Source organism: Charadrius vociferus, unplaced genomic scaffold, assembly GCF_000708025.1.
Source record: "Charadrius vociferus isolate BGI_N301 unplaced genomic scaffold, ASM70802v2 scaffold355, whole genome shotgun sequence".
Lineage (NCBI taxonomy): Eukaryota > Metazoa > Chordata > Aves > Charadriiformes > Charadriidae > Charadrius > Charadrius vociferus.
In genome coordinates, this window is record NW_009648451.1 from 715,110 (window position 1) to 734,590 (window position 19,481).

Consider the following 19,481-nt stretch of genomic DNA (forward strand, 5'->3'; position numbering starts at 1 on the left):
TGAACCGATTCTGCCACCAGGGATGGCATTTCCTCATTTTCAGTTCTGAGGGACTCTTCAGCATTGAGCCCTCTACATTCCTCTGCTCCAGTACATTCATTGGTCCTCTCTTCAGATACTATATTTGGCACTTCCATCTCACTCTCTCGTCGATTTCTCTTCTCAGGTGAGGCCTGTTCCAAAGTTTTCCTTTTCAAAAGCTTCTTATCTTTTGTAGAAGGTTCTGTTTCACTTTCAGTAGTGCTGGAAATTTCTTTACAGTCCAAGGAAGACAGCTCTGATCTTTCCAGTTCTGTAAGAGATTCATTTGCCACCTCTTCTTGGCTTCCTGGTGAAATCTTTGCATTCTCCAGAGAAGGATCTTTTGTCTTGCTCCTTCTCCCTTTCCCTTTAGGTGATTTTTCAGCCTCTCTTTTGATTTCTTCTATTTGTTCTGTTTTATTTCCAAAAATCTGAACAATTTGTTCACTTTCTTCAACTTCCAGTTTCAGTGTTTCTAATGGCTGTACTTGAGTCCTGTCATTTTCTTTGAATGCATGAGAAATCTTTGGGTTTTCTTCATCTAGCTTCTCATCATGTAGTTTTTCACTTTTTTCCAGTTCTGAATTTTCTGGAGAAAATGCTTCATTCAAATTCTTTTCAGATGATTCATCTGCTTCACTGTCAGATGAGCCAGAGTCTGCAAAAATTTTTTTAAAAAGAATGAAACAGCACCCTAAGTCATGAATTTCAGCACAATTTCTTTTTCAACCACACAAAAACTTTTTTTTCAGTAATCTATGGTATTAACATCAGTTCACAGGAAACAGTTTCAAAATTAAAAATTGTGCGTTACTCAACATGCTTATTACAGTTCTTACTTTTTCTAAAAATTTTTGTGAAACTACAATAGTAGTAGTAATTACACTATTTCCCAAATAAACCATTATAAACAAATTACAGTTTATAGTAGCAAAAATACTTTTAAAGATCCCCATGATCTACCTGGGCATAATGCTGCCCCAACCTGGAATTACAAAAACAAAAACCAAGCCTCTTCCCCTCCAAGCACTCCCAAATAGAAAAAAACCCTTCCTCACCCCAATATGGACATTTCATTGCTAAATTATTGTATGAATCACGTGCCATATACAGAGCAAGCATTGTTACGTTACCAGAAGATTATTCCGGGACCTGTACTAAAAGGAGACAGTGATTTCACTTCAGCTCTTGTTCACAGAGACTTAGAAATACCAAAAATATTGCTGTCATTTGTATATAATTAACAGCTCTGCTGGATGATGTAGTACTGAGGTTGAGGACTTAATTACCAGAACGAAGACTATCATTATACCACTAGATTGGGTCTGTTCAAGATGAGGACTGAAAGGCTCTGGCTAAGAATATGGAACGACTTGCACAGTCATCTCCATGCCATAGCTCTTCTGTGAGCAAACTGTGCTCCTCGGCAGTGTCAGCTCAACTACTTCCTCAATAAAATCCACAAGGAGAAAAAAAAAAAAAAGTGAAAAATAAAAATCAAACCTCTTTTTGAAAACGTACTAAAAAAATATACCCTCAGAAGCATACACAGGACTGAGATCACTCACCGTTTGATCCTCTATCAGAATCAAACATTCCTGAGCTACGTCTCGTCTGCCTGCGAGGTGTTGCTAAAATCAGAATTGAAAGTATTAATTTTTATGGAGTAAAATCTGCACCAGAAAAATTGTTTTGTTATATTGCTTGTTCACTGACTGGTTAAAGTAGGACTTTGAAGCTGCTGACAGCACTCTGTTCGTTGAAGTCACATTAATGCACCGCATTACATCACTGTTTACATGCACTTCCATGCCAGAACACAAGTGCACCAGATGTACCTTCTGTTCCATTTGGTAATGGTGAGGAATCTGACAAGTTGTTCCGTGCACTTCTGGCTCCTGATTTACCTTCGCTATTAGGCGTTTTGGATAAACTGCAAGATGTGTTTGATGGAAGAGTAGATTTCAGAGGGGGTCGCCCACGCTTTGATTTTTGTTTCTCCTCATCCTTCTTCTCATCCTTTTCACCGTCTTCTTTATTCTGAGGGGAAAACAATCACTTTTTATTAACATGTTTCACTGCCGATTGTCAAACCTTTTCTCCTTTTACTTTACGCTTCTATTAAAAAAACTAGACTGTGGACTGGGTAACTTACTTTTTTTCTTAAATAAGGAACAGTGATAGTCATTAAATATTGTACTACAAGAAACTTATTGAAATAACCATTACTTTTGTTTTTTTCTTCTGTTTTCTCTTTGGTCCTCCTTTGTCCACAGGCCAGATAATGCGATCAGCTTTCACCCATTCATCGTATCTAAAAGTAAATAACAGCTTACTGTTATTAGCGCATATAAAGAAGCTGTTTGCAATATGAGGATTAAAAGACTGAGTTACAGAAAATATTTATTAGGGAGAGGTAGGAAAGCAGAGCATATATTACAAACACATGCGGTATCTGACATGAGAAAGATGAATTACATTTCTAGCCTGTAAAAAAAATAATGGGACGGAGGAATGGAGGTGCAAATTTCCCTGTCTCTTACTAGCAAAGCGCTGGAACTCAGGGGACTGAGTCAGCTATAAAGTTTGTCAATTATTTCACATCATACACAAATGGCAGTTTTCACCACACCACGTTTCAATAGTAAAATATATTTTATTTTAAGGAAAAGTTTTTAAATTTTTAAAAACAAACTGGATGAGATTCTGAAAAGTACAAATACACTACTAGTGCTCCTCAAAGTCTCCTGAGTTATTAATAAGGTAAAGGAACACATGTAAGTATTGGGGGGATACCTCCCCCCCTAAAAATTATGTCGCCACATAAAGAAATTTGCTTAGTTTACTTAGAAATGTATGGATTTGGAACATCTCAAATTAAATACCAGAAGCATTCTATTTTTAAAAATGATCAATTTTGTGGTATTTTTCTCTACATAACCACAGTACTTTTAAGAACAACAACAAAAAAAGCCATTTCTACAGCAGTATTGAATATTAAGCACGGCTGTCAAGAGAAGCATTTGATGATTTTTTTTTCTGTAGTTCTTTGTTGTTTAACCCTGTCCTACCCTCTTTACACGCAACAACTGTTCTTTATAATCACAGTTATCATTCAATACAAGGATAAATTTTGTTGCCAAAATTTTAGTGCTTGATATACTTAAGTGTAGATGTCTTCACCATTATCAATGACTCTCTTAAATAAAAAAAGTCTAATAGTGCTAACACTAGCTGACACAATAAATTACAGGGATACTCCTCAGAGGAGTGAGGATTACTTACTTGAAGCTGGATGGAAACGTACAAGTAAGTATATTCTGAGATGTCAATGCAATAGTGTCAAACCATGAACAGAATTACTAACATTGAGAAGTGCAAGAGTCAGATCCTGTTATCATGTTGGTAATTCAATTTGGAGCCAAGTCACCTATTGCCTTTCTCTCTTTTTTTTTTTCTTAAAAACAAAAATTATTTTGCAAATAATCCTTTTAACAAACAAATAAGTGACAGGCAATTTGTTATCCTCACCTTACATTCCAACCATAGTAATGAACTAAATATAAAACTTCTCCATCATCAATTTCTGTGCTTTTAATACTAGCTTCATAAATTTTTTGAGTCTTTCCACGTCCATATTTTACTTTCACTTTGGTTCCAGTCAGGCAGGGTTCTGCGTCCTCCTCATCCTCTTCACCTTCTGATTCTCCTTTGTTCTCAATTTCCTCCCTGCAGTAAAGTGTATTTAAAATACCCACTAATTAGTGAAAATCAAAGTTTTAACATTTAACTAGTGTAGCCAAGCTACTGCAAAAGAAAAAAGCTGCAAGAAAAAATATGGACACAGCTTTTGAAATCAAGAACTGGACTTAGAGAGAATAGGGTAGTATCCAGAAAAATGGTATTTGAAATGCAATTTATTAGGTGTACAACTACCTCAAAGCTTAAAGATTATTTTTTAATGAATATGTTGATAATGCAAAAAGAGGAATAAGTTAACTCGGTGTCTGACTCCTAATAGACTTGACTCTGACACACTATTTAAAGAACATAATTCTTTCTCTACGGTTTGCTTAATAGCTACAGTTTACTAACAGTGCACAAAAGTTTGCATCGCCATCACACTGAACCAACCTCTCATGGATACAAACACTATTCCCTTGAAAAAAAAGTTGATTACAACAGTGTTTAACCAAGATTAAGTGTCTACACAGCTCTTATTACCTATATTTAAAAATTCTACTTAAACATATTTTCAAGAATTACTATCTAACATATTTTTACCTATAGTTCCCTCCCTATGTCAGGGTGAATTCAGCATAATGTAGAAGTTAAGTTACAACAAAGTCACCAAGAAAGAAAATACTGAAGACCACCACGGGCTTACTTTTAATTAAATATATGTGGCAGCCTTCAGTGAAAGATGAACTATCTTGTTGCAGCAAACAATTAAAAGAAAGAGGACAAGCACCATCAGCACCACTTAAAGAAAACTCTTTGATGCCTTAGTCATCTGACATACCTCTGCAACCTGCTGCACACCCACACTGTACATTCATTTGAGGCATTTCTACACTGCAAGTATTTTTTTTTCTTGGACCGCACAGTGACACTTTCTTTAAAGTAACTGTTTTTCCCCACTCCTCAAAGCTCTTTAGAAGAAAATATGCTATACCCCTTATCAGGCTTTATTCAGTATCAACTTGCGTTCACAGCACTTAGCCACATGGGCAAGAAAAACCAGGGAGGAAAGCCATCTTATATAGGCAAGACACTGCCCTTGACCACAGCCGAAGTTAGCTAAGAGGAGGTCTACTCTGGTAATAAATTAGTCACCTGCTCACAATTCCTTTGCAACCAGGACTATAAATCCAATTCAACTTGTCAAGCTCAGTCTCTGGATGCTATTTTCTCCTCTGGCCTTCCACGTCTCTCCATCCCCTCCCTCTTCAAACTACCTCTAGTTTTCATTGCAACTCCCTCTTTCATTCTACTTTGCTTTATTAGCTGATCCCCTTCCTGCCCACAATACATCAAGTAACAATAAAAACAAGCAAGCTGTAGCTTCATCAGCCATCACTAAGAGCTTAAACAAAAGCATGGGAGACAAGGGGCTCTCTTTTCCATTTCTATTTCAACTGCCCAGAACAACCTGCCGAAGCAGTTGCTAACCATCCATACAGCACCTGGCATAGTCATAGCCTGGTCTACTTGGTATCTGTACATACTAGCGTGATAAAACACCAACACAACCCTGACAAGACCTTCGAGAAAATGCAAGTGAAAAATACTGTTTGGCATCTATCAGAAAAAGATGCTTCCATGAAGTACAGCAGACTCTACAAGCCTGAAATAAAATTTTCCCCTCCCTGTCTGGCTGAGTGAATTAGGTCCCTGATTTCCATATTTGAGATGGTAAGATCTCCAACTCTGTGTATACTCCTGCTTGGAGTACAGCTCAATCATGACACAGACATACTCGTAAGAAGGCGATACAAGTTAGTATTTACCTCTCCCTCTGCCTCTCTTCCTCTTCATCTGACTCTTTATCAGAATCCTCCTGTTTTTTAATTTTTTTCTCTTTTTGCTTTGGTGTACTTTTTCTCCCTAGTGGAGTTTCATTTTCTTTCTTTTCTACATTCTCAGGTGTATCCTCTACATCCTTGTTTTCTCTGTTACTGTCTTTTAATTTTTCTTGTGTTTTATCCTCTTCACTATCTTTTTTAGCAGGGGTTGCGTCGCGGGCAAGTCTTCTTCGTCCCTAGAACAGAAGTAAGATTGGTTTAATGACTCTTGTCAATTATTCTCTGTATAACCTCTCCAAATCTCAGCAAAAAGTGAAATATACTATTCCTGTACAGAAGAAAGGCTGGAGATAACACCAAAAAGCAAATTATTCTAAAATCTTAATATAATGGCTTAAAGTCTTGTTATTGAGGAAAAAAGCAAAATAAAGCCAGTCTGCTTGGTTTAGAATAAAGAGGACGAGTTTCTGATTAACTTCTGGAGGATTTCAGGACATTCGTCTGGACATGTAAGGTCCTGATAGAAAGGGCCAAAATGCCTTGCTCAAGTACAGCAATAGCATTCATTAAAGTGCTTGTATAGAACTACTAAGAATGCATCTTCCTTTCAGCATCTTCAATCCTGATAGTCATCTGTTGATTTCACAGAACAGAAATTTGTCAGCTTTAGACAAAATTGTAAGTATCGCATTTTTAAAAGATACTTTGAGTAGCCAGACAATTGCTGTCTGGGACTATGTGCAACTGGTTCTTGGGGATCTAGTACGGGTTCATCATTTTACTATTAAAAGTCTCCTGACAATGGTCATTGCTTTGTAATCAGAACATTTAAAATACATTACGAATGCAAGACTAATTATCTGGAGGCTACCCAAAGATGACAGTAATGAATGCACTATAATAATTAAAATTCACAGTAGTATAATAGTAAATACATTGGGAAAAAAATAATCATTCACAAATAGATAGCTGGTAACTGGATTAATAAAGTAATAAAAGACATGACCAAATAATATTTAGTTATTAACAAATTAACATAGGCAGCCAATTACAAAAAAAAGACAAAAAATTCTTCCATTTCTTTATCTTCCCACCATTTTTCCTCTAAAAACAAACAAAAAACCCCAAACTAAAAACAAAGCTAATGTCGCGCCTGGGAGCTCATTCAGGCTGATACAGCTTGGAAAAACCACTTGCAGTTAGATAGATATATAATACTTAATACAAATCTAAACTTATGTTTACACTATATCTTTTAATCTATTTGTTTAAAGGCCATATGCTTGCTTGAAAAGCCAGTTTGCAAGAAGTACTTTAATAGAATTACATTTTACTTGAACAGAATCCTTACAACTTGAACAATTTAAAAAGTAGCAATTCCTTGTCCTTCAGTAATCATTCTCTATTAAGGAACACAAGATGTCCTTTTAACAGAACTAACAGGAGTGCTACAGTCTCATATTCAAATACCTTAAAAGTATTCTTGTATTCTCCATCATGTTCAGTATCCACTAGCTAATGGGCCACTGGGTCTTATCTATGTAACTAATACAACCCTCACCTCTACAGCATTCAAAGACAAAAGATGACAAAACATAAGTCTTCCTCCCTCTACTTTTGTCTACATACTGTAAAATTGCAGTATTTCTTTTATTAAAAGAAGAAATATCGTGATAAAAATAAACTCGGAGAAATGGGTGTTCTTTTGATTCTTAAAGCTGCAGCAGTTCCTTGATATTCCTGCTTCTTGCCAGAAAGCTCCAGACTCCATGTGCCTGTGGAAATTCTCACCCAAAACCAAGACTGTCCTGCTGAGTTTCACTGTTCTGATGATACACAGCTCTCAAGCCATCCCTGAATCAAAACACATCTGATACGCAACACAGCCTGAAAAAACCCCACGGATGGTTTAGAATACAAAGAAATAGTCAAAACTGATTCTATTCACAGGTAGAACATAATCAACAGTTAACACCAACTCTGTGTTCCCAGAACCCTGTCCTACGCTCGTACAAGGACGCCAATTCAAACGTACAGTCACTCTACAAGGGAAAACTTATTATGTAAACTGTTCACTATACAAAGGGGTTTTGTTAAGTACTAAATAGAAATCAGTTCAAACCACTTACCCTTGGGGATCTTAGTTCTATTTCCTCTTTTTCACTTTCACTGCTGGAATAATTTTCTTCTGCTTCTTTTTTAACTTCTGTTGGGGGCATTTTTTGTTCCTCTTTTACACTTTCCTCCATTGGTTCCACGTGTTTCTGTATGTCTTCTACCACTTTTGGTTCATTGTGATGGATGGTCCTAAACTGAATGTTTGCAGAACGGCAGTACTCTTCAAAACCATAAAGATACCTATAGATATAAATAAAGTTTCATTTATATTTCATGTTTTATTTTCTGCTTAATGAAGTGCATATAACCTTTTTTTCCTGCTCCCAGAAAAGTAAGAGGAGCAGTAACTTCAAGAAAAAAAACCAAACCAACAACAAAACCCAATAAACAAACAAACAAGCCAGAGAAGATTTCTGAAATGAAACAATTATGCACACAAGTCAAACGGTGAGAAAGAATACGCACAGGTGCTTCCCACAAATTTAACTTCATCCCCATCCAATTAAGAAATCATGACAGTAAAGCCTAAGGTCATCTACACTGTTCTGCAAATGCATGACTGCTAAAATCAGCCTAGTATTAGGATATGGGCATACAAACAAGTTAACTACCACATGGTAACAAGTTGCCATGCATCAGCTACCTGTGTGCATATTCTAATCCAGTTATAAGTGAGAGAAATACGAACTAGCTTATTCCTCAAAGAACAAATAAGCAAGTTACAACGTACTATCATATGTCCATACAACATAATTGTTTCCACTGTAACAGCAACTTAGTACATATTTACCAATTACTCTTTTTATGATAAATACTCTTCTCTGTAAATACAGACCTTAAATATGTGCCCAGTTCAAATCCCACTGAAGATAGTCTGAATATTTTCATCTTCATCAACATTAACATGAGTTGAGTCATTAGCCATCCCTATTCAATCAGCCAAATTTCCTTAGGTTCGAGTCAAGAGAACCTCATTCTTCCCTTTTACTCAAAAAGCCCAATTGTTTCTTGTCAAACTTCCAGGAGAATAAATAATAAAAATAATCTTTATTTAGAAAATGAGCTTGAAAGTGTCATTCCTAAAAGGTTTCCATTTCAAAAGTTAAAACACAACTGAAAACCAGTGGTCAGAATAAAAAGATTTATGCTTTTTTTTTTTATTACAAGCAGTGATTTTACTACTTAGTATTGTCACATCCACCATAGCAATGTACAAAGTTATGCCTTAAAACCATTATTCTCCAGGTTTCATAAATATGGTATTTAAATATGCAATCTCAAACATGTCTATCTCTAGCAATGTTTTTGAGGAAGTTAAAGAATCCGGTATAAAATTGCCCTCACTGCATGCAGCATCTAAAGACTGAGGACAGAGTCCACTCTTGTTAATCACCATAAATTGTAAAGCTGAATTTGCCAAAGCTTTTTTACTAAGTTTCGTTGTTGTACTCTGAAAACGGCATCATTGCATGCTGAAAGTGAATGCTTCTTGATAAGAAAATGAGTGAAATTCTAATTATTAGAGCAACGGGAATTTATGCAGCCCTGAGCACTCCGTCCTTTACTCCAGCGTTTCAGTACTCAGCGCTGGAAAATGCTCAGAACTGCTCATTAGTTTCGCCATTATACAATATGAGCACTTACTTTCTATAAGCAGTTTTTACATTGTAGGAAGCAGCTGAGTTCAAAATAGGAATGCCAAGGTCCATATAAATTTGCTTCCATACAGCACCACTCTCGATCTTTGGGGAGAAAGAAAAAGAAAAAAGAAAAAAAAGAAAGTTTTCAGGTTTTGTTAACCAAGAACATTAAGGAATGACATCTAACACAGCCACAAGCCATAACCTTTAAGAATTAATAGGCATTTAGTTCAGGAAACATCCAACACTTACATTGTCACACCCACCCTGCTGATACACAAGTCTAAAAAGTTTGAAGAGATTAAGGTCCTTGTAGCCCAGAACAGGTGGCTTATTGATAGGAGTACCTAAATAAAACAAAACCAAAAATAAAAAGTTACCACACAGAACAGTAAACTGCTTCTTCTGTTCCTTTAGCACACATTTGATTACTGATATCTTTCTACATTTTAAAATCCATATTTAATAGTTCTAAGATATGTCACAAGTCAGTAGTTTCCAACCACCAATTTAAGCTTCGCCCTCTTTTGAATGCATCACGTATTTCTGGGTGGTTTATTAGCATAGTGGCACCAACTGCTTGACAACTATGATTTCTTGACCTCCTCAGATTTGTGCAGTAAGCCCCATCCAGTTGGCTGCATCCCACTGTTCCTCTCTTGAGCAAGGGGACAGCCAGAATTGCAGAAAGCTCTACAGAACACCCGATGAATGCTGGAATATAGCAATGCATGAAGAGATTAACTCAAAACACTGTGGTCTGGAAGGAGTGGGGAAGAAGCAGAAATGCTGGATTAAAAAAAGATACACAGGCAAACTGTTAGAATGTGAAAAAGCATAAAGCCCTAACAGGACATGAGTATTTGGAATAATTCTGAAAAAAAGAAAGAACTCCAATCAGATGAGTGGCAATGATACAAAGAACGATAATTAATTGCAAAAGAAGAAACCAAAAGTGACTTGGGGCAAGTGGCTGCATATGCAGACAGTATTCCTCCCAGCAAGGAAGAATATCAAACCTCTTCCCTGCTGCTTCTCATCTTCATGCAATTACATTTGGATTCATTAAAATAATTTTATAGGACTTCGGGAATACTGTCATGATTACGTGAATCAAAACATTCATATTGAGAGAACAGAATGTAGAACAAATCTGGTGAGAACAGAAATCTTGCTATCCAGGGCCGAGGAGAAAAAAAAAAAAACAAAAAAACAAACAAACCATCGGGGGAAAGATCCAGTCCTGAAAAAGTGCTGTATATCACTCAGTCGACATACTAGCTTAGAGAGTAGTTTCTGGACTGAGCCTTCAAATTCAGTGCACAAATGCTTTCTTCTTTTGCTTCTACAAGTCCCTGACATGATCCCTACTTGGTTTTATCTAAGAGTGCTTAGGAAAGGGAGTGAGGAAGGAGGAAAACAGCAAAGGGGAAAGAATCAGGCTACTAGAAAAGAAAGAAAATTGCAATTAGTTCAGCAGCAAAGGGACTTTTTTCCCCCAGACATAGCCTCCTACTCCCCCAAAGCAGGTTATTTTTCAGAAACACTGGTTATGCACCGGAGGCCTCAAAATTATATCGGATGAACACCAGCATATGTTGCTACAATACATGATCAATTTCTAAACCTGTGATAAGAACTGGCAATACTGAACAGACTTGGAACTGTTTTTTTACAATTCTGTGGTCTAGAACACACCTCGTCAATAGGGATGCAGAGCCTCTTTTACAAAGGTAACTTGATTCCCCCCCCCCCCCATTATAAAACCTAAGAAAAAAGGAAAGGGGGAAATATTCGAACACTACATCATGCACGCTACATTTTACTCTTCGCTCTGGTTATTTCAAATTCAAGTACATCAACATTTGCTGTACTGTATGCTGCTACAGCAATATCATACAGGTAATTTTTGTCATGGAAAAAGAAAGGAAAAAAGGTAAAAAAGCAGTAGTTGCACTTGTAATCTACCTCCACCAATGTTATTGCAGGATTAATGCTTACAGTATTCAAACTGAAATAGTGTGTTCACGAGTAAAGTGAATAAAACAAATATACTCTGAAAGACAAAACTCTTTCCAGGCTTAAATATACTTAAAAGAAAAAAAAAAAAGGAGGGAGGGTGTGCAGCCAAGGAACAGAAAACCTTCCATTTTTGTGTCAGTCTCATCACAACTGCAAATGTGAATGGCTTATGCAACAACAGTTCCCCCAAGTCAGCAGGTATATCCTCCTCTATAGACATAGTGCACGCACTTCCAATATGTATCTTATGCTAGGACTTTTAACTATTCCAATTTATAAAAGTCTCACCTAATTCTGTAAAGACAGACATTTAAAATATGCTATTTTCTTGTTCTAGCTACTGGACAAAGTAGAATTTTTTAAGTTGTGTCTTCAGGTGAGTATCACTGCTACATCTGCACGTTATTAAGACAGTTCTGCAAGGAGACTTGAAGATGGCACATCTCCCACTCTCTGCTGGTTCAATTTCACCATCCACGAATAGCCTCCTCAGGTTCCAGCCTGAGATTAACAGCAGCAGAGCTCCCAGCAATGGCTGTCACAACAAGAAATCAACCAAGAGCTTATTTAACAGGGATTGTTAACATAAAAAAGGTTTGTGAAAGCAAAACAAAAAAGAGCACCTCCGGAAGGATTTCAGTTTCCTTTGTGCACTGTGCTTCGAAGTACTGGAAGCAGACCTGCCACACGTGAAAATGGGTAGAAGTGTTTTTCTTTGCACCAGAGACTAGATGTTATCCTTTTTCACTGACATGAGAATACCCTACTGATAACATCCATACACTTAAAAGTAAGTTTTAGAAGCCATTTAAAAAGTGGACCAGAAATTAAATAAATTTTTTTTAAAAAAACAAAACTAAGTAATTTAGTGTTACCTCTGTCTTCCATAAACTTGTAAAGCTGTTGGAGGAAGTTGTCCCTCTCTTCAGGATCAAGCTCTTCCTCAGGCTGTGAAAACAAATGCAGTCATAATGAAAACATAAAATATGCAAAGTAACAATTTATTTGTACAAAAACCTAACAGCAAGAGCTAAACCCAAACCACTTCCCATTTGGCCCTGCACCCCTATAATGGTGAAATAAGCAGAAAACAAAATTTACTCAGGAGACTGAAGTGCACCCCTCAGGAGGAAAAAAAGAAAATGCAGGTCAGGAAAAAGGCCTCAATAGAACGTAAGTGTGACCCTCAAAATGAAAACACTAATATACTTAACATATTGTTCTAATACAATATTCTTATTTACAAGACTGAAGCAGGTCACAAGAACTCTAGGTTTATTTGTTTTTTGTTTGCTTGAGGCATTTTTGTTTTGTTGTGGGTTTTGTTTTTTTGTTTGTTTGTTTAACTAATATTCCTTGCCCCAAATACAGCTAAGGTTGCACAACAATTCTTTCTCCAACTGTTCCTGTTTTTGATGCTCCAGACAGTATTTGTTTTGTGATTAAGTTCCAATGCTCTATTTCAGCTCATATTTGGAAACATTTTTAGAGTCACCTCCATAATTCCCTCAACATGTATTTCCATAATTTATTATTATAAATTCCTTAGTTTTATTGTTACAGCTTAAAGCCTCAAAGACATAAACACAAACTTTATGGTAAGCAGTCCACAGCATGAAATAAAGATTTTCTTTTTTTTTCAGGTGGAAACCATGAAAATAAGGTAAATTTATTGGGTGGGTGGGTGGGGGAAAATAATGTCTACAAAGCTACATATACTTCATGGAATTCTGAGATTCTAGCAGAGAGAAAAAAAAAATAAAAAAAAATCTTTTCCCTGCAATGCTTTACGCATGCCTCTTTCTTCCTGCCAGCCTGGCAATCACAGGGATTGCTGGTAAGGCAGTTTGCACAAGGAAGGCTGCAGCTGTCTTGAAGGAAAGACGTACAGTACGTGTCAAAAAATCTTATCATTACAATATTAAAAATAACAGAAAAGTCACAAGCAGTTCCAGAAGGAAACCAGAACAGCAATTTCAATTTCAGTCGTCTCTGCATTCTGTAAACTTTAAGCTTCAGGGCAGGAAGACAGGCAATGAAATGTGAATGTATATGCTACTGTCTTGTTAACCAGAAAGCAATCTGCCCAGCATCAGAATGAATTTCAGCCCTGCCTGCTTCAGTGAATTCTGAGCTTCAAAGCCCAACAGGGATCACCTACAATCAGGCAGAGACAATATCTGGTTCTTATTTTCCTTCTTTTTTTTTTTTTCCTTGGGAAATGATTGAAGGAAATTAAATGAATAATCACAACATTGTACAGCATCAGTTACCATTTGCCCATACTGCATATTATAGGGATTATATAAAGAGAACAGTTATCTATAGAATTATTATGTTCTTCCAGGTTAACAAATGAATTATCGCTATAGAAACCAAAGCTTTTTTTCTCTCCATTTAGACTGCAAACCAACTTCAAGATCGAGAAATTTCTACCATCTACTGTAATGTTTACTGATTAAAGGCAATACAACTCAAACTAAGCAAACTAAATGTATCTACATAACAGTAAACATTCAGAAATATTTCTGAGTAGTTGAATTCAAGTAATTTTTCTTTTGTGGGCATAATGCCAAACCAGAACTGTAGGTCAGAACAGCAGAAATGTGGGTTAGAAATAGCATTCTCGCAGACAGAATCTTAACCATGCCACTGATACCAAGTATTTTCAGCTGAAGAAAGGCAAAAAGGAGAGATGAAAAAGTTTTTACATACTTGCAGGACCAGGGCATAAAATCTGACTGCAATATTCATCCACCTGTGAGAGGCATCCTGAACCCTGTACCTACCTTCCCTCTGTCGATGGTATATGAGCTACGTAACAACCCCTTGACAAAGACAGTCTGCAGCCTGCCTGGTACCAATGCCAGGGTAGACACCAAATCCTTCTGACAGGTGACTTGGATTAGACCTGAGTAATTGTCAGCAAGGAATAAATCATGTATCAGCTATTTCAAAGTCTTTGTTTTTTGCTGCTGGCCAAAACGCAAAAGACAAACCCTTCATGGATATGCTTATTCCAACATTAAGATACATGGGATTTTTGTAAGAGGTCATTTTTCATCAAGGTTATCTATTTGTAACTGGACATAATGATTTTGCAGGTGTGTCTACTGTTCTGAGTTAAGAGTTGAGTTTTATTTTAAATACATCAACCATCATCTAAGCTCCTGTGCCAGCAACCTTAAATGCTGCACCCAAAGTGAAGCAAACACCTAAGAAATGTTGATGCCACAACCTGCCATCACCATCTCTGGAGAGCTAAAATTCCTAGCACCTCTTTTCAGTACGCACCAAAACTCACTTCTCCTATCCAGACACTTATATCCATTTTAGACTGGGGATAAGTTCACAGGGACAGGTCTTCAAAATCAGTTTTCTTAAGAGAGTTCTGTCTCTCCATTTCGTTTTATTCCTATAATGATGTTGCAAAAAAGGGAGACTGTAGCCAAAGGTAAGCCCAAGTGAGGGGCAAAACAATATGAAAATCTTAAGTAGCAGGAGTTCAAAACTGAGACCTTTCTGTTGCTCATCCAATACCCGTAACTAAATGCAACATAAGAAAATGTGGAGGTTTTTTGTCTCCAGGTGACAGGCTGAATTTCATTAAAAAGAATCTCCAAGATGCCCTTTTTTGCTTGTAATTAAAAAGATGAAACTTTATGGGTTTGAGATTTTTTTTTTTTCCCTCCTTTCTGACTAGCAGGTCACATCAGTTAGAAAATATTGTAAATAGTAAAACAATGAATTCAACAATCAACATAGGATCTCTGTATAAGGGACATACTCCCTTCCCAACTCAATTTTTCATTGCCTTCCAAGTAATACTACCAGTGTTCAAGTATTTTGTAGTATTATTTTTAGAATAACTATCAGCAAATAAGCACAACATAAAACCCACAGAAATCTGTAGAAAACTTGTAACTGGCTTTGCTTCATTTAGTTTCAAGCCACTTTATTCACCATGAGTTTTGACTCTGTCTTTACAATGATTTTAAACAAGAATATAGCTCTGTTATCCTGACTCATCGTTTACTCTACACAAAGATGTTGAAGCTTCTGTGGATGATAACCTGTAGAGCTGAGTGGGAGCACAAAGGATGAAATATTTTTTTTTACAAAACAAAGAATGAATCTGTACTTACAAGCATGTACACCATATACTCAACCAACACAGGGCTAAGGAACCAGGGACAGATCTTTCTTTTATGTTATTAATAGACTGACAATACCATAAAGTCTTCCGTGAAATAAATAAGAGGAAGAACAATGTGCATAGGATTTGGAGTTCAGAAGAGTATATGAACAAGAGAAGCTGCCAGAATTAAAGCTAATGTAATTTTTTTGCTTTAGAGTACTTAAATGCGTTTTCATCATTTGCACGTTTGCTTTCTGATGCCAAGTTTGAATGCTAATTAACAAAATGAAAAGAATTAAACTGATTGCAACAAGTTAACAGCTTTACACCATGTGGAGATAACAGTGATCTTAAAATGTTAGTTTATACCAACAAGAATGAGGAATTGAACCATCCTCAACAATTACTCACTCTAGAGCTGCACCTCGTTTTGCAACTTCTTTGCTCCTACTTGAGGAGTATTCTAAGAGCACCTGTTAGCAAAAAATTCTGAGCAAGAAAGTCTTTGTAAAGAACATTTGTGCATGGCGTGATGTAGGCCATGCTTCACCATAGTCAAAACTCCTACAAATACATGCATGCATGAGAAGGATGATTAGCTAATCAATGTTTCGCTATTTTTTTTAAAGGGTATCCCACATATTATACACCACAGCTGCTTAGTTTTGTTTTTTTTTTTTTTTTAACATATGTAAATAAACTACTTGTTTCAGGTTACCATGCTTCATTAACTTTGAAATTACTGTATTCCTGTATTTAATTTTTAGTGTCAGCTTCTTCAATGTTATCTTAAAATACACATAGGTTGCAACAGAAATGGAGTCAGGTATCATTTTATGTGGTCTCCCACAGTCACTTAGAGAAAAGACTACATGAGAAACAAGAAAAACTTTGAGGCAAAATCTAAGTCTTTTAATAGATGACTACTGATCATTTTTAGGAATCACAAGCTTTCTAAAACACATCATGGATTTCATGTACTCATCCTTCCTTTATGAACTTAGCGCTAATAAAATATATGGTAATGACTTATCATGAGAACTGAAATCCTTGCTTATTTGCAGAATAGGTATATTGGAAAATGCTTCTGGCAATTTCCCTGCTCAACCACGTAAAGCAACTCTGACTGACGTTTCTTGATGCTGCTGTGATGCAAGAACCCTAAAAACTTTAAAATGAATACACAGTATTAAACATACTACAGATACATCCTGCAGGTGACTGTCAAAATGAAGACTAAGAAAATTGCTCCAATCATACACCTGGAGGTGCTACAACTCTTTCTTCAATGAGGCATGGAGACAGCTAGCTGGAATTTTTTTCTGAACATTTTTTGCATGTTCCATTGAGGAGGGGGTGGAGGGGAGAACAAGGAACTATTATTAAAGTGACATAGATAAGTTGAAACAGTCTCTCAAAGATGGTGTTACAACCACCGCTACAGGTAAGATAAAAATCTCTTTTTCTAGCTCCTGATATTGTAAAAAGATACAATTTTGTAACTGGTGGAATTCAAACTCTAAAGAACAAATTCCTCAATTTTACATTGACGTTATGTGAAAGTCTCTCTTAAGAACACATACTGAAAACTGCATGTTAAAATCTTGATTCTTTTGGAATCAGAATGGCCTACAGGGAGACTGAGAGGCAAACCCAAATGTTGCCTACGTGTTCCCTTGTAAAACAGGGAGTATTTGACTATTTAATCCTGAGAAACAAATATGTATGATTTCTTCCCTAACAGAACAACTTAAATACAAGCAAATACAGTAGTACATATAATCTAATTTTTAATTAAAATCAGGTAATGTTCCAAAAATTTCTATTTCTATGTGGAGATACTGGAGTTCAGAGTTTCTCTTTCCTTTTAGCTGCAGTGCATTCTGCGACTGTCAAATGTACCCTCAAAACACAGTTAATTCTCTTATTTTGACAAGTTGAAAAATGGATAAGAACCAAAAGCGATATCCAGATTTTTAAGTGGATTCCAACCAATTGTGTGATTCTTTAAATTTTCATTTGATAAAGAATTTTTTTTTTTGTATAGTACCTCCTGATTTTTTCCACTTCTTGTGACACAAGCAGTGTGTGGTCTGCTATTCAAACTTCACATTGAGAATGAAAACTAATCCTGAGTTGTACCATATATTGCAATTATTGCCAAAAATCCAACAGTTTGAACATGCTGAGCAACTCAATGTAACACAATCCCTGTTAAAGTCAATGACAAGCAATTTCCACATTTTTTTCCTTCATAGTAAACTCTGGACCACACAAGTGAGTTACCACGGACGAGGAGGATTAGCATCTCACCACCACCATATTGGTTCCCACTCCTCAGCTTACAAAAGCCATCAAAGAAGAGCCATGTAAAGCCTGGAATCCCTGTTGTACCAATTCTACCACACTCTTTAAGATGTCATGAAAGGCAGCACAATTAGAAAGACAGATTCTGTCAAAACAAAGTTACAGGTTTTAACCCAGCTACTGGAAAAATGGTAGGATCTATTATTACCTGCTACAGTAGGACTCTCTACTACATTACCATTATAAAAGATCCTACTTCAGAAAAACAGGATCCTTTCCATACCCAGAATTAGACTCTTCTGGCTGACTTTATGCTCTCATTATATATTAAGTAGGTCTGTGTCCCTTTGATTGATTTAATGAAGGCCTATCATTGGTGGTCAGCAGCTGGCCGGGCCTTGACAGCAAAACTGCTGTGCATTTCAGAAGATTGGGGGGAAGATCTCCCTCCCATCTCCAGTAATAACAACAATTTGCAGTTCTAAAACAAAAGGTCCACTGAGAAAATTCTGGCAGAGGATGGACAGAAGCTATTTTGACCTTGATTAAAATACAAATGCAAAAATTGAGTAACGCAACATTTGTAGTTAAATAAACGCAAGGCAGTATCATTCACTTGTCGATTCTCTCTGCAACCAGTATTATTGCCTTTCTAAGGGAAAAGAAAACAGAAATTATGATAAATTCCCTAAAAGCTCTCCAACTGTAATATCTAGCATGGCCCACAATTAGAATACGTATAGTAACATTTGAATCAGGAATTTGATTTAATGGGCCAGAATGACAGTTCCGCTGTGACATAATCTAAAAAGATTTAATATCTATCCCCTGCTACATACCTTCAGCACGAAAATGCCCACCTTATTTTTATACGTCTACTTGTCACCTGGAAATAATGGATTCTGCAGCTCTTCCTACCAGCACATCTACCTGTCTGGAATCCTTTGCTCCACTACTCCTCATTTAGAGTATTCTTTAAAAATAACCTCTATTCCGGGAATGCCTTTTTTTTTTTTTTTTTTAAACCACCAAGCTTTCCCCCTCCCCCTTCTTTGTTTGAAACACACAGCACTTTTCTGCAATAGCCATGAAAAATGGATTCTAGAAAACTAGTACAGCAATCCTTGATTTTTAGTGACTGATAGCCTGCAATTTTAACCAACGCTAATACAAACAGACCTATACAGATTGCAACAGTTCACACCCTGCAAAATGTGGCCTATTCAGTCCTTTTCACTGCAAACAGAAGAAAAAAACCCAGAGGATTTTATATTCTGCACACATTCATCGTTATATTTATCTAATCGTACCATTATTCTCACACAGACATCTACTCCATTTTCCAGAACACTGTTATCAAGGCATAAAAATTAACACCTAAAAATAGATTCTTATTGTCTTTTTTTTTTTTTTTATTACCTGGAAAGATCTACCCTGGCTGCATGCTCCACCAGACAGTTCCCAGATCAGAAATCTGAAGTCAAATCCGCGTTCTTAACAACCGTGTTAACGTTACAGATTAAAACACAGAATCCTTACCTAGGAGCTGCATTCTTTCAAATGTAAAATGGTTTTACTTCCTTTCTATCTAATCTGCCCACTGCCTGGACATATTTCAGCCTGACTTCCAAATATTTGCTGGCTTTCTCTCTCCCTGCACGGCATCCGCAGTTATACGGCATTACTTACATTCTCTTCCATATTAAAAAA

At 36.5% G+C, this 19,481-nt stretch overlaps 1 protein-coding gene across 1 annotated transcript in view; it reads right to left on the reverse strand.

Moving 5' to 3' along the window:
* The window catches only part of ARID4A (AT rich interactive domain 4A (RBP1-like)), a 46,731-nt gene that overhangs the window by 3,799 nt on the left and 23,451 nt on the right, over positions 1–19,481 (reverse strand). The window contains exons 10-19 of the mRNA XM_009885604.1: positions 12,202–12,274; positions 9,557–9,651; positions 9,309–9,406; positions 7,676–7,904; positions 5,532–5,782; positions 3,553–3,750; positions 2,251–2,335; positions 1,860–2,061; positions 1,590–1,652; positions 6–679 (exon numbers count right to left, since the gene is read on the reverse strand). Coding sequence (XP_009883906.1) covers positions 6–679; positions 1,590–1,652; positions 1,860–2,061; positions 2,251–2,335; positions 3,553–3,750; positions 5,532–5,782; positions 7,676–7,904; positions 9,309–9,406; positions 9,557–9,651; positions 12,202–12,274 — 1,968 coding nt within the window. The remainder of the gene's footprint in view (positions 1–5; positions 680–1,589; positions 1,653–1,859; positions 2,062–2,250; positions 2,336–3,552; positions 3,751–5,531; positions 5,783–7,675; positions 7,905–9,308; positions 9,407–9,556; positions 9,652–12,201; positions 12,275–19,481) is intronic.